The 13,192-nt window shown below is 43.6% G+C and overlaps 1 protein-coding gene across 1 annotated transcript; it reads right to left on the reverse strand.

Annotated features, from left to right (window-relative positions):
• Positions 1-857: 857 nt before the first annotated feature.
• LOC121073072 (aldo-keto reductase family 1 member B1-like) lies at positions 858-10,206 on the reverse strand. Its single transcript, XM_040563653.1, has 10 exons — positions 9,925-10,206; positions 9,510-9,677; positions 8,932-9,048; positions 7,607-7,684; positions 7,108-7,230; positions 3,691-3,797; positions 3,446-3,527; positions 2,814-2,897; positions 2,240-2,322; positions 858-1,495 (listed from the first exon to the last, which is right to left on the reverse strand). Exons 1-10 carry the CDS (start codon positions 9,988-9,990, stop codon positions 1,453-1,455), a joined length of 951 nt encoding a protein of 316 aa, XP_040419587.1. The 5' UTR covers positions 9,991-10,206; the 3' UTR covers positions 858-1,452.
• Between the last annotated feature and the right edge of the window lie 2,986 nt (positions 10,207-13,192).

Below are 13,192 nucleotides of genomic sequence, written 5' to 3' on the forward strand. Positions count from 1 at the left end.
CTGTCAGGACTACACACCCTCCTTCAGAGGAAGGTTCACACTCTAAATCAACTCAGACCTTGTAAAGAAATTTGTGAGAACACTCAAGAAAGTCACCCCAACACTAGCCACCATTTTTACATCTGTCTAAATGTCTAAAGTGAATAGACTTAAGCAGCTCTCAGAAGGCAACAACTTGAGAATCTTTACCAGCATGTATTGTGAGAAAAAATAAAGCAGAGGATATCTCATGTGTCAAAATGTGGCCATAAGCTTACTTCTGTACTCCCAAAACATGGTAGTAAGCTTTTGAACTGCCAGCTCATGATGCAGGAGGTTTCTTGGAAATCCATTTTGTGTTATTTGCAGCTGTTGCTTGTACAAGCACAGAAGTCTTTCCTGCATCACGTGCTGCCTGCCTGGAAGGTGCGTGTTTTCTATTGTTTACCTAAAACATCCCATAGGATTCTGTGTAGGCTTAATGTCTTTAAAGGAATGAGTTTTCTACTAGCCCAAATATACTGCCAGTTTAGTAAAATAAAGATTGATTTAAACATTAATTTAAACATTAGTATATTAACTGTCAGACATATTGGAAGAGCAGTATTTAAAAAGAGGCTCAAGTAGGTTACTCAATAGCCAAAGGTAAACCTGTGGCCACTGATACACACTAATGCATAACACTCATGCATTCCACAAGCAGTAGCATGAGTTCAATAGCTAGCTAGCAGGTTACACTTGAGAAGCTAACGTCAACTGCAGTGATTTCTAGGGGGGACAGTTTTCCTTGCAGTTGTGTAACCAGACAGCTAACATAATACAGCTACTCTACACTACCATTAAGAGCACTGCTGAAATAACCATCTCATTACACGCAGTAATGAAACTATATTTTATTATAAGCAAACCCAGCTTTTATAACACCAAGAAACACGACTTATACACTTTTCAAAGAGCTACCCATGTAGCAACTGCTATACTTAAATCAATTGGTACTTCCAATTAGAGGAAAAAAAGCATGGAGTGTTACAAAAAAAGACAAAATCAAACCCAGAAGTAGTTAGAAAATATCTGACCTCAACTTAGTTATGCAAAATCTGTCATATCCTGGTCCTTCCAGACAAGATCCAGACAAGAAACATCACTAGCTACAATTCACAATATTCCAAAGTAAGAGTGACTAGTAGCTCAAACTTTCTCAACTTTTTTTGCTTACCAATTCCAGACATGCAGTTTGGCAAAGACACTCTACTATAGTCCACACAGTGTGCTCTTCAGAAATATTTTAGCATGTCCTTCCTCAAAAGAAAACAAAACAAAAGCCACAAAAACCACACCCAAAGTCACTGGGTACACACACTGCGTCTTCGTGGGCAAAAAAGAGGGTTGATGCAGTGAGAAAGCTAGATAGACAACTCAAAGGCAACAGCAGAAGTGTATCTGAGAAGTCTGGAGAGAGGCAGGAAACTATCTTCAGTACTCTGCATTGAAAGGGTAGTCCTTGTGAGTTTTGCACCTGAAAGAAATCAAAGATTATTCTAACAGCTGAAAAATACTACATGCAGCTGTAATCCCTGCAGAGAATCATCAGAGGAGGAACTGAACTGTATAAACAGAGTCAGTTTCAGACTTCTGTTTTCTTTGGAGATGCATTTCATTTGTAAACAAAGATTCTCAAGTATCTTCCTTCCTGTTGTTCAGGCTGAGCACTTCAGGCTGTGGGACCTAGACACTTTGTAGATCACCAATTCAAGGTTTTACTGTCTACTGCCTAGAGGATCTTTTTTGCAATCTTTCAAAGACTTCATATCTAGCTTTAGGCTTTTAAGTTGCAAATCCTCACGTTACTTCTTGAATGTTCACCCCCTTCCCCAATAACCCATTAAGCTCATAGTGTGCCTTTTTTATAACATACCTAAAAGTTAGGACAGACAACGTAAAATTCCACAAGCAAAGTTGATCATGAATTTGAGTCTGCCTCATACTCCTATCTCCAATACAGACAAAATGAAAGTTATGAACAAGAATCCTTCTCTTGGAATTCCAGCTACAAAAGGCTTCTTGCAGACTGAACTCAAAATGAACGTTGAGTTTACTTTATGATCATCATAGTTTGGTTCATAAGTACATCTGAAATTTTACTGTGAAAAAATATTTTGAAGATGAACCCTTTGGAAATGGAGTTTGAGTATCCTGAACCTTAAACAGGTCTAGTATACAAAACTGTGACACAACTTAACAGTTTAAAAATATCACTTACGTGCTCATTGCGCAGGCTCTCCAGTTTCTATTAAAACTGAGAATAGTTGCCATCTCTTCTTTAGTCAGCTCAAAGTCAAACACCTGACAAGAAAAACAGCTGGAAATCACCTCTTTGAACCAGACTAAGCAAGACTCACAGAATTAAAGCACAAGTCCACATTGGAGGGGTGCTAAGTGAGAAGAACTGGTGGCTTCAAGAAGGAGGAAGAGGAAAAGGCACCTTTGGATTTCCAAGACTCCACTAGCAGTGGGAGAAGGAGGGAAGGAAGCATTTGAAAGTTCTGAAGTTGCTTCAGAAACTGGAGTTTTATATGCCAGCTGTTCCAAGAAGCTTGTTGAGCACTTAGAGGATGGAGGCATTCTGCAACACTATTTGTGAAGGATGCATCTCTGTTCGTTGTCTCTCCAGTTTCAGTTTTTAGCTTAGCCCTCATTATAGGTAATGTGAGAAAGAAAAACTCTAGTCCTCATCTGAGGATTACTTTGGAAGGCTAAGAAAGGACCACTTGCTCCACAGGGGGAAGGGATGCCATCCCTGCAGGGCAGTACCCAGGCCACTTGTAATCACCCACCTTGAAGTTCTCCACAATGCGCTGGGGGGTGACGGACTTGGGAATCACAATCACGTTTCTCTGGATGTGGAACCGAATGAGAACCTGCAAGAAGAGACCACTAAGTCAGAGAGAAGGCAGAGCATACCACTGAGAGAGAACAGCTCTTGTTCTGCAAAAAAGTAGACGCTATTTCAACAGCTGTTTGCTGTAAACTGTACAATTCAGCACAACTAACCACTTACAGCAGAGCTGCATTTCAAATTGTACCTGAGTCTAAGCAGCACCTTCTGAAGTGCAAATAGAAAAGCAGTGGAGCCCTGTGGAAGCCCATCCAGTCTTGTGATACAAGGCTTGTTTCCTTCCTACCTAGAAGGTTAGCAGTCTATACAAGTGTTCACTTCTCTGCACCAGCTTAAGATGGGAAGACAAACATCTGAAGATGGGTCAAGAAAACGTTTCTTGTTGATAGTCAAATAACCCTTTCAAGAATGCATTTCAGGCCATGTAATAAGCTGCATTGCTACATAACACCGCAGCTCAGAGAACGAAGAGTCAAGCTCTTCATCTTACATCCTTTGTCATTAGTTGTTCTAAAGAATAACAAATCCTGTGTTACAGGAAGCAGTACCCACTGTCCAGCACCCACCCACCTGTGCTGGGGTTTTGTTGTGCTTGGCTGCAATCTCTTTAATCTTGGGGTCATCCAGAAGGGAAGGATCCTCTGGTTTAGCCCTACACAGAAGAAAGAAAGACCAGTGGCAAGAAACCTCCATAGAAAGAGCCAACCCAGCAACAGGAATCTGTATCTTGATGAATGATTAATGGAGCACTTGTAGTCTCAATGCTTCAAGTGTAATCCCTGCCAGCTCCCTTGCAAAATGGAAGTGCGTCTTACCATGGCCTGTCAGGAGAGCCAAGAGGACTGTATGCTGTCACAGAGATCCCTTTGGACTGGCAATAATTGATCAGCTTCTCCTGGGTCAGGTATGGATGGCATTCGATCTGAAACACAAGAGTACAGAGATTGACAGTGGCACAGCTACTTTCATATGTTTCATTATTTTTTAAAATCCAAGGGTTGATTTTCATTGTAATTTATAGTCCACATGATATTATGCGGCATTTGTTTCCGTATATCCCCATTCCCTTTCTGTTATTTGTAGTAATTCTCCTTGCAAGTGCAGGTGTCCAAGAACTAACACCATTTTCTTAAAACTTTCCTGATCCGTATTATTTCTAACATGGAATCATCATCTTCATAACTCCTGAAGTGGAGTTCATCTCAGTTCAATGAGATACACAGAAGTACCATAAAATCATAGCAATGGGATAGCAGACCGATACAGAGTACAAAGATCTCTTACCTAATTAAATGTTGTAAAAGCATTAGGTTTTTACAACTACCATACTGCCTCAATACAGGCATTGTTTCATTCCTTTTATCTGCTTTATGTCAATAAGCATGCTGAATATTTCCAGTCTGCAAATATTGGAAGTAGCCACTAATTGCTAAAGACTTTAGATCTTCAGATTACTCTTTGTTATGTAATTTTTAGAAATGCATTTGTGCTTACCATTAGTTTCCAGAAGACTATCTACGTAACAAAATACAGACTTAGTGTACCAGATCTGTGTTCTGGCAAGTTAATACACTGATATGCAGTACAGAACAGACATTATCCAAGTATCTGGCAGCAGTGAATGAACATGAAATTTTGCTGCTTTACATAAATGGACTTTCAGGATAATTACACACCAGGGAGCAGTACTTTTCCTTTTAGCAGGCAAACTCAATCTTTTTTGACTACACTGTCATTCAAGCTTTCAAAGAAACATGCTACTGGCAGGTGGCAACAGTGTAAATCATGGGATTAGATTACACCCTTGCCTGCTTTATTTATGGTTCTGGGTGCTTGCTGTTATCAGAAGCTTGCATGGCTGCTTCTCTTCTGAAGCATGTTGAAATATTAGACACAACAGGGCACAACTCAGTTTTTAGGCAAATTATACATATTTATTGTACTTCAATATCTACTCAGAATAACAGAGCATTTAGCCAAGTTGTGTATTTTCTCCACTATTCAATAGGTAAGCTTCAGACCATACAAGTGAGGCAAAATCATCCTTACCTGCCCACCTAAACTCTAGTTGAAAAACTCCTGAGTTGCATTATCTAGTGCTATGTTTGGGCCATGGTGAAAAGCCTCTGATACATTTAAATAAGTATTTTAAGATATTGCAATACACACTGACAATGATCAAATACTTGACTCAGATTTCCTTCATGGACTAATTAGTAATATTATCATAATGTAATTACTGGCTTGCCAAACTGGTATCTCACCATGAATGAAACCAATTTGTATACTGACTGCATTCATAGTTAAGAACAACACTGTAGACATTTCATTTAGAGTCCAGTAATTCCAACTATTCAAAGAGAAATGGTTTGCAGGAAGCACTATAATCTTATATTAGGCTAACTGGTAAGAGTTAAGACGAGTTTCAGACTTGCAACTGTTTCTTCAGAAGCAGTAAGTATTGAAGGACAGAGACCAAGATCCATTGGTGAGCAGACTTAGAAGCGTGGAAGAGACATAAGGTCAACATCCCCTATACAAGTGACAGAAGAGTAATTACCAACTACAGTGAAAGGTTCTTTGGCAATGAGGTGTGGTAGGTCTGATAAGACTAAGCTTCCTAAAAGTAGATTGGACTGAATATGAAGTTAGTGCAGAATTATGAATTTTGCAGTTGTCACAAGGCTTGTTTGACACTGGACAGACTTGCAGAGAACACTCCCATTAGCTTTCTGAAGAAAGGTGTTATGATCTCTTTTTAGTACATATGCTCAAGCTATCACAGTAAGTTAACCAGTTCTTGTAATTCAGTATCAAGAACTTACTGCAGTCCTTCAATAACTGGAGCAGTTTAAGATAAGACTAGATAAAAAACACAGGTATCTATCAAAGGACCTGTCTTCCTCAAGAACTTGCGATGGGCTATGATCTTGTCATGTTTGCAGGTGATGCCAAACTGACCAGTAGAGAGAAGTGGACCAGACAAAACACTCAAGGGTGGGCTGCCACTTCAGAGGGACCTACTCAGGCAGCAGGAAAAGTCCTACATAAACCTTATAAAAGTCAAGAAAGCTGCATGCAAAGCCCTGCACCTTGGAAGGAAGAGCCCCCAGCAATGGCACAGGCTGGAGACTGACTGCCTGAAGAGCAGCTCTGCTAGAAAGGACCCGGAAGCCAGACCTGGAAGCCACGGCAGGCTGACCTGAAAATGAGCCAGTAGTCATCCCTGGCAACAGGAACACAGCCAGTAGGTCATGGGAAGTGATCACCCCCTTCTACTCAGCATCTGTCAGACCACCTTTGGAATACAGTGCCCAGGTTGCCCCCTTCCCAGTCCTCTCAGAGGAAGAAAGATTGAGAAACTGGCATAAATTCAGCAGAGGGACAGCAGGATGGCTGGGGGCCAGAGCACCTACTGTATTAGGGCAGGTTGAGGGAATTAGGCTTGTTCAGCCTGGAGAAGAAAGGCTTCTGGGCTCCTAGTAACAGTTTTCCAATACCTACAAGAAGGTCATCAGAAGTCAAGCCAAGCTCTTCAGTGGTGCATGGTGGGACGAAAACAGACAGCATGCATAAATTGAAACAAGACAGGTTGAGACTAGATACAAGAAAACTCCCTTCGCTTCCCCAATCCTACCAAGGGGGGAGCAGGCAGTAGAGCACAAGCACACTGCCTTGAGAGGCTGTGCAGTCTCCAGCCTTGCAGATTTTCAAGAACTGACTGGATAAAGCCCAAGGTAACCTGATCTAGTGTCACAGACAACATTGCTCCAAGCTGTACATTACACTATATCCTGGAGTCTTCTGCAGTCTGAGTTTTCCTAAGATTTTATTTAAGTATTGCCCATATACCTGAACAATTTTACTTAACAGCCTACCTTCCAAGTCCATTTCCTCCCAACCCTCCTCAAATCTGTAAGCAGTCCAAAAAGCATTCCCTGTTCAGTTCCTTTAGTCCCAAGTCATCAACAACAGGAACTGGCTTCTCCACAGAACAGTTGGAAAATCATCCAATTCTCTACCAAGCTTTTGTACACATCCTGGGTTTTACTCAACTGAAATGCAGATTTAAACTCAGGGGATTTTTTCCACCTCCAAAATAAGATATTCTGGAGCTGCTCCTTGCCAGACTTCCAAGCAGTAGTGCAGGAACTCCAACCTTATGCCATAAGATTTTAGTAATCCTTGAAAAAACAGAAAAAAATTTCATCTTGGGTCACTTAACTGCTTACCTGGTTGTTGGCAGGCTTGTATTTCAACCCTGGCTTGTTCAAGATTCTTTCTATCTGTTCATGGTTAAAGTTGGAGATTCCAATGGCTTTTACCAGACCAGCATCTACCAGCTCTTCCATGGCCTAATAGAAAGAGCAAAAATCAGCATCTGATATGCATGAAAGGGTCTGAAGACATTTTTCCTAACATGGCTTATTCTCTTTGTGAAAAGGACAAAATAAGTGTTTAGATATGAAGAGTTCATGTCTTGAGGGAGAAACAAAGCACTGATATATTTATTCCACATCTCCAATCTCAAAGCCCAAAGATTCATTCTTTGAGATTGCAGGAATTCCTGATGACTTGAAATGAGAAACAACATTTAACTATCCACCATTGTACCAGTGAGTCCTTTCAAGTAGTTCTGCATGAGAGACAATTTAGACTGCTGAAGATAATGAAGGCATGGAAGAAACTGCTGAGGACAGAAGACGTGACTCTTGCTGTGGGTGGACTTACCTCCCACGTATGTAGAATATCAGTGTTGCTGGGTATTGACATGCCTTTGTCATCTGTTGGAAACAGGTCCTCTCCTGCCTGTCAGTGAGAAAACACTTGAAACGTTCTGTTGTAAAAGTTTGGTTAACACTGGCTGAAGAATGTGATATCACAAACTTAGCGCACGAAATACTAACACTCAATCTACATTCTTCAGTCTTTTCTTTTGCCTTCACGTGTGTTTGTGGTATTTTTTGTCAGCAGCCATCTCAAAGAGAAGTACTTTACTGAACACAGCAAAGTCCGTTGGCTCACCAAAATACATATGGGAAACATGACAGTTCTCTTGTAGAATTATTTCCAGCTTACAAGTTTACTTCCTGTGTTATGCATTTTAATAAAATACACTGTTATGCTCACATAAGAGCTGTGCATTTTTGTAGTAAGGACCCACTTAAGACCTAGGACCATCAGTCTGTAAGGACCATATCTGCTGACAGGTCTTTCACAGGGAGACTCATTGTTTCAGTTGCTGGCAAAGGGAATGTTGCAACAGCCTGTGTCCCAGTTAGGGCTGGCTATAATTTATGAACTTTCAAAAGCAGCTGTTTTCTAGTGATACCTTACTATACCACAATGCATTTTCACTTTGATAATTCTGTTCACATTAGTCTAATTTAAAAGATACAGATGCTGTGAAAAGCACAAAGAGCAGAGGATCTCAGAAGCAACAGGTAGGAAACAGATTTTGATCAGGCTGTAACAGAAAGACTAAGCTTCGAAATTTTCAAGCAGACATCAATTCCTTTGTATGTAGCACATTAAAGTGAGGACCTAAAAAGCTTAAACCTTTTAAAATGCAAAGTCTGTGGAACACTAAGGCTCCTACAGCAAAGGTCAACTCAATTTGTATTAATACTAAGGACACAGTGATTACAGATGGAAGTAGAAAAATACTCTCTTGCTCTGCGTCTGAAACACAGAGGAAAAAAATTCTGTTAGGCAGCAGAGTACCACCCTCCTTTGCACAAAGCAGGAACCAAGTCATTGTTGAGCATACTCTGGATTTGTAAGAGACAACACAGAGGCAGTAATCAAAAGGAGAGCAGCATAACTTATGCTTGCAGCAGGGAAACCTGCCCCTACTACTAGGTCTACCTCTTCTACAATCAAAAGAGGAAGGTGCTGTGCAAGCAAGAATCTCAGAAGCAGGAATCAACAGCTTGACTCATGTGCAGGCACATGATTATCTTTCTCAGATGGAGACATTGTTGGGCTGTAACACTGTATAGCTCTTCAAAACTGCCAGCTATAACAGAAAGCCAGGTACATTACTGTTACCATACCTTAAACCCAAGAGGCCAGTGGATGAGGTAGAGATCCAGGTAATCCAGTTTCAGGTCAGCAAGAGTCTTCTCGCAAGCTCCTTTCACCAGATGTTTTTCATGAAACGTGCACCACAGCTGGAGACAAAAAGCCAAGCCACGCCATGAGCTGCTAGGCTAAAGTTCTTGGAACGCTTCTGTCCTGACCAGGAGAGATCTCTCTTTTGGAAGCCAGTGTGAAATTAGGTCATCTTATTTCTCTTCAGACAAGGCTTGCTCTGTGGCCAGGACTAACCCACGATAGCAAGACCAGTGGAGGCAGTGGATACACACAGGACTGAAGGGGGTCACTGCAGGCAGCAGAAGCAGCCTCAACCAATTAAGACATTATTTAAAAGCTACCCACTACAGGGTCAGGTGCTGCATAAAAGACAACAGTAAAGTTCAGCGCTAGGAAAAGCTCAAAGTATCACTCCTGTACTCAGCACAGTATCCCACCTAATTCTCCATGCAGGTGGGGGTGAAGGAAGAAGCTTAGAACTGGGGGTTACCACAAAAAAGCCATTCTCCCTGGACATCATACACCCCCAGGCCCCTACCTTGCTGACCACGAAGAGCTCCTCTCGTTTCACAGCCCCTTCTTTGATTTTCTGCTGGATCCCATCCCCAACTTCGTTCTCGTTCTGGTACACGTAGGCGCAGTCGAAGTGGCGGTACCCAGCGTCGATAGCGGCCATCACCGCAGCTGCCACCTTCCCTGGCGGGGACTGAAGGGGAAGGAGAGCGCTTGAAGAGCGCCCACCGAAACACACCCCAGGCCTTGCTCCCAGTAAGGACAAAAATTCAGAAAGCCATCCCACCAAAAACACCCTTTAAAAAAAAAAAAAAAAAAAAAAAAAACGAAAAACAAAGCAAAAAAAAGCAGATTTCTCCACAGGCCAGGCAGCGGCCCAGTGCCCCCGCGGCCTCCCCCTTCCCCGCGCCGCCGCCGCCCGGGCCGGGACCCCCGGTCACCTTCCATGTGCCCAGCCCCACGATGGGCATCTTAGCCGCCGTGTTCAGCTGTACATAGGTCGCCATGGCCCCACACACACCGCCTGAGCCTCCCTCCAGCCGCTTTAATAGCACCCGGCCCGCCCCGGAGCGCAGGGAGGAAGGGAAGGAGGGAGGCGGGCAGGGGGCGGCGCCGGGTCTGAGCCCCCAGGACCGCTGCCTGGGGCCCCCTTCCCTTCCCTTCCCGCTGGTGTCCGGGGGTCGTTTAGGAAAAGCAGGATTTAAGAAAAAAAGAGCTTTGTTTGGATGTTGGGATTTTTATTTTTTTAACGTGTTTTGAAAGCTGCAGGAGAACAGTGAGTTTTTAGTACGTGACAACGTAGCTGAATTGCCCCGCCGTCTTCAGGGAGGTGCTGAGTGCCTTGCAGAACAAAATGAATTTGTATTGCACGCATATGTGCTGGCAGCCCGTGGTGGCACGTCCGACATTGGTGTTGAAACCCTGAGGACAAGCGCGTGCTGTTCTGGTGGAGGCTGCAGCACAGTGGAAAAAGCCAGCCTTGGCCATAGGAGCTCGTGGGGAGTTTCCTCAGGTGCCTCTCCCACAGTAGAGGCCTATGCTCTGTGCAGCACTGAATTTTTTGCTCCATTTAACTAAGGGCGGGCAAGGTAATGGGTTTTCCTCTCTAATGTTCCTCCTGTTCTGTGTCAGTGCCATCAGCCGTCCCCAGCAGGATGTGATGTGTTTTCACTTGGATCACAAGGCACTTATATAACCCTGTGCTTGTGTGTTACCGTTTCAGTTCGCTTTTCCCTGGTGGTTTCAGCTGGGGGAGATGTCTCCATCTTGTTACAAAAGATCTCGGGCTGAAGTTCTGCACTGGGCCCTGCTCTTTGTTCTTGTGAGTGGGAGGCTTTTCCCTTGCCTCTAAGGCAAATCATTTTCCAGCTGTTTGTCTCTCCCAGAGGCCCTGCTGGGGCTGTCACAAGGCAGCAGGGCCTTGGGGAAGGAAGAAGCACTGCCTGTGTCACTGGGTGGCAGCCAGCCTGGCGAAGCTTGCAGGTCCTGTCCTTGGTGCCGTGCCTGCCTGTTCCTCAGCTGCAGATGCCGAGCTGCACACTGCAGGAAGGGCTTCTCTTTTTTCCCTGATCTGTGCACAAGGTTTCTCACTAAAACAGGATGTGTAGTATCACGAGTTTTTTGGTTTGTTTGGCTGACTTTGCACTCAGTAATTTCACCACAAGCGGAGACTTCGGAGACCAGCAGTGTTTGGTATCTGGGAAGAACCGGGCCCAAAATAAAGGAAGTGGGTATGTCCTTGTGGAGATGGTGGGCTTCACCAGCAGAGGCTGTGTGGCCTGCTGAAAAAGCACAAAGTCAGGGGGTGGCAAGGGCACAAGGTGCAAACCATCTCTGCTTGTAAGGAGGACAGCTGCAAGGGTCTGCAGCTGTAGGCACTGACAGGTGCAAACAAAGCCAAAATCAGTGGTTTGAAGTGACAGCATGTCAGTTTCCAGCTGGAATCTCAGCAAAAGTGGGTGCCTGGGGGAAGTCACCAATGGCAGTGGGAAATTCTCTCTGGCATAAAGAGAAGACCTTGGCCTCTTCCTCGTACTGAGTTCCTATCAGACCAGCAGCATGCTGTGGTTGCTTCTCATCTCCTTGGAGTTAACAAGGCTTTTTGTCTTTGGGCTTGTCTGTTAATCCCAAGTGCTGTGTGTGCTTGAAAAAAAAATGCTGGGGACCAGCCAAATGTTGAGGAAATGCCATTGCTGCAGATTTTTTGGGACGTGGCTTTTGTAATGGGAGAGCAGAGCCCTGTGGAGTCTGGGCTGCGTGCTGCTTGCAAGCAGTGCCCTGCACAAGAGAGGAGGGCTTTGGGATCTGCTAGTCAAGAGCTGTGTGGGGCAATGGCCTGATCCCACTCATCCCACAGGTGCTGTATATTCCCTTCACAGGGAAGAAAGAAGTAATTAACTGCAGTTGCTTGCACTGCTGGATTGTGCTTACAGGGAAATGGGAAAGGACCCTGAAAAAGTGGTGATCCCTGATGCCATGGCCCAAAAGCCCCAAAGGCTGGGCAGTTACTAACGCCCCTCTGGCATTGCCTGATAAGCTGCTGGGATGTTGTGTGTTGTCTTTGTGTATTGTACTGAGGGGAGCACGCCAGAAGACAGGTGTGAAATCTGCAGCATGGCCAAGGATAATGCTGGGAGCCCAGTAGTATCGTTGACCTGGGAAAAAGTGTTAGAAATGGGTGGAAATTCTCCATGCTCCCAGCTGTTATGCAGGGACTGCGGTATTGGTACTGTGGGTGTGATGAATCACACTGAACACTGCTGCCTTGTTTCACTCAGACATCCCTCAGCTGTGACTACAGCTTGGAGGATGACCCCAAGGTGCTTGTTGAGTGTCTGCACCTGTGCTGTCTAGGCACCTAAAGTTAGGCAAGATGAATCTCACACAGAGCCTTTAGCAGCTGCCTGTGACTTATGAGCAAAAGTCACATTTTGTTCTTGGCCTAGGGGGGTGTATATCACTTTTTTTTTGGAAAGAAGTTTTAGTTGGGAAAAAAAAAAACAATTCTGTCTACAAAAAGCAGAATCTTGGACTCATGAAAATAATTGACCATTGAAAAGTATTCAATTCCTGCAGCCAAGTTGTACACATGGTCCAGCATCCTGTCTCACTCCTAACTCTAGTCTAGGCAAAAGCATGTATACTCAGACTTTCAAAGCAGAAGATCTTTTTGATCAGGCAAAAATTTAATTATTTCATTGTTGCATTTAAAGATTAATTTTGCGGCTTTTTCTTTGTTTGTTTTTGTTTTTTAAATAGGGGCATTTGAATGAAATTTCGTGCACAAGTTTGGTTTCATTAATAGTTTTCTACGTAAGGATAGAATTTCACAGATAACAATAACGTGAAACACATGTTGAAGTAGTTGTATCCAAAAGAAAGTCACCACTCTGTTGTATTTTGACACACAGAAGAAAGCCTGTGTAAACTACTGCCCAGTATGCATCTGTATGTTTTCTGCATGAGGAAAATTTAGGAGAGGGCTAAAGGGGGTGGCGGGTGGGTACACTAGGGGAAAACAAACAAACAAACTCTTGAAGTTAGTTTTAAAGTGGTGAAATTCCTGGTTGTCTCCCTCATCCTCAGGAATTTGATCTTTACTTCACATTCCTCATAGGAGGTTTTTACCCAGTACTCCCAGCTGCTGTCTTCTGACTGTTGCGCTGATGCAAGACTGAGTACAAATGTGAATTTGTATTTCAAGGTCTC

The sequence above is a fragment of the Cygnus olor genome, chromosome 1 (genome assembly GCF_009769625.2).
Source record: "Cygnus olor isolate bCygOlo1 chromosome 1, bCygOlo1.pri.v2, whole genome shotgun sequence".
Taxonomy (NCBI): domain Eukaryota; kingdom Metazoa; phylum Chordata; class Aves; order Anseriformes; family Anatidae; genus Cygnus; species Cygnus olor.

Excerpts from the sequence above, each read along its gene's own strand:
- LOC121073072 (XM_040563653.1), bottom strand. The coding sequence starts at position 9,990 with ATGGCGACCTATGTACAGCTGAACACGGCGGCTAAGATGCCCATCGTG. Across the intron at positions 7,685-8,931 it reads ACTGGCCTCTTGGGTTTAAG|GCAGGAGAGGACCTGTTTCC; the intron begins GTATGGTAACAG and ends TCTCACTGACAG. Across the intron at positions 7,231-7,606 it reads ATATTCTACATACGTGGGAG|GCCATGGAAGAGCTGGTAGA; the intron begins GTAAGTCCACCC and ends TCTTTCTATTAG.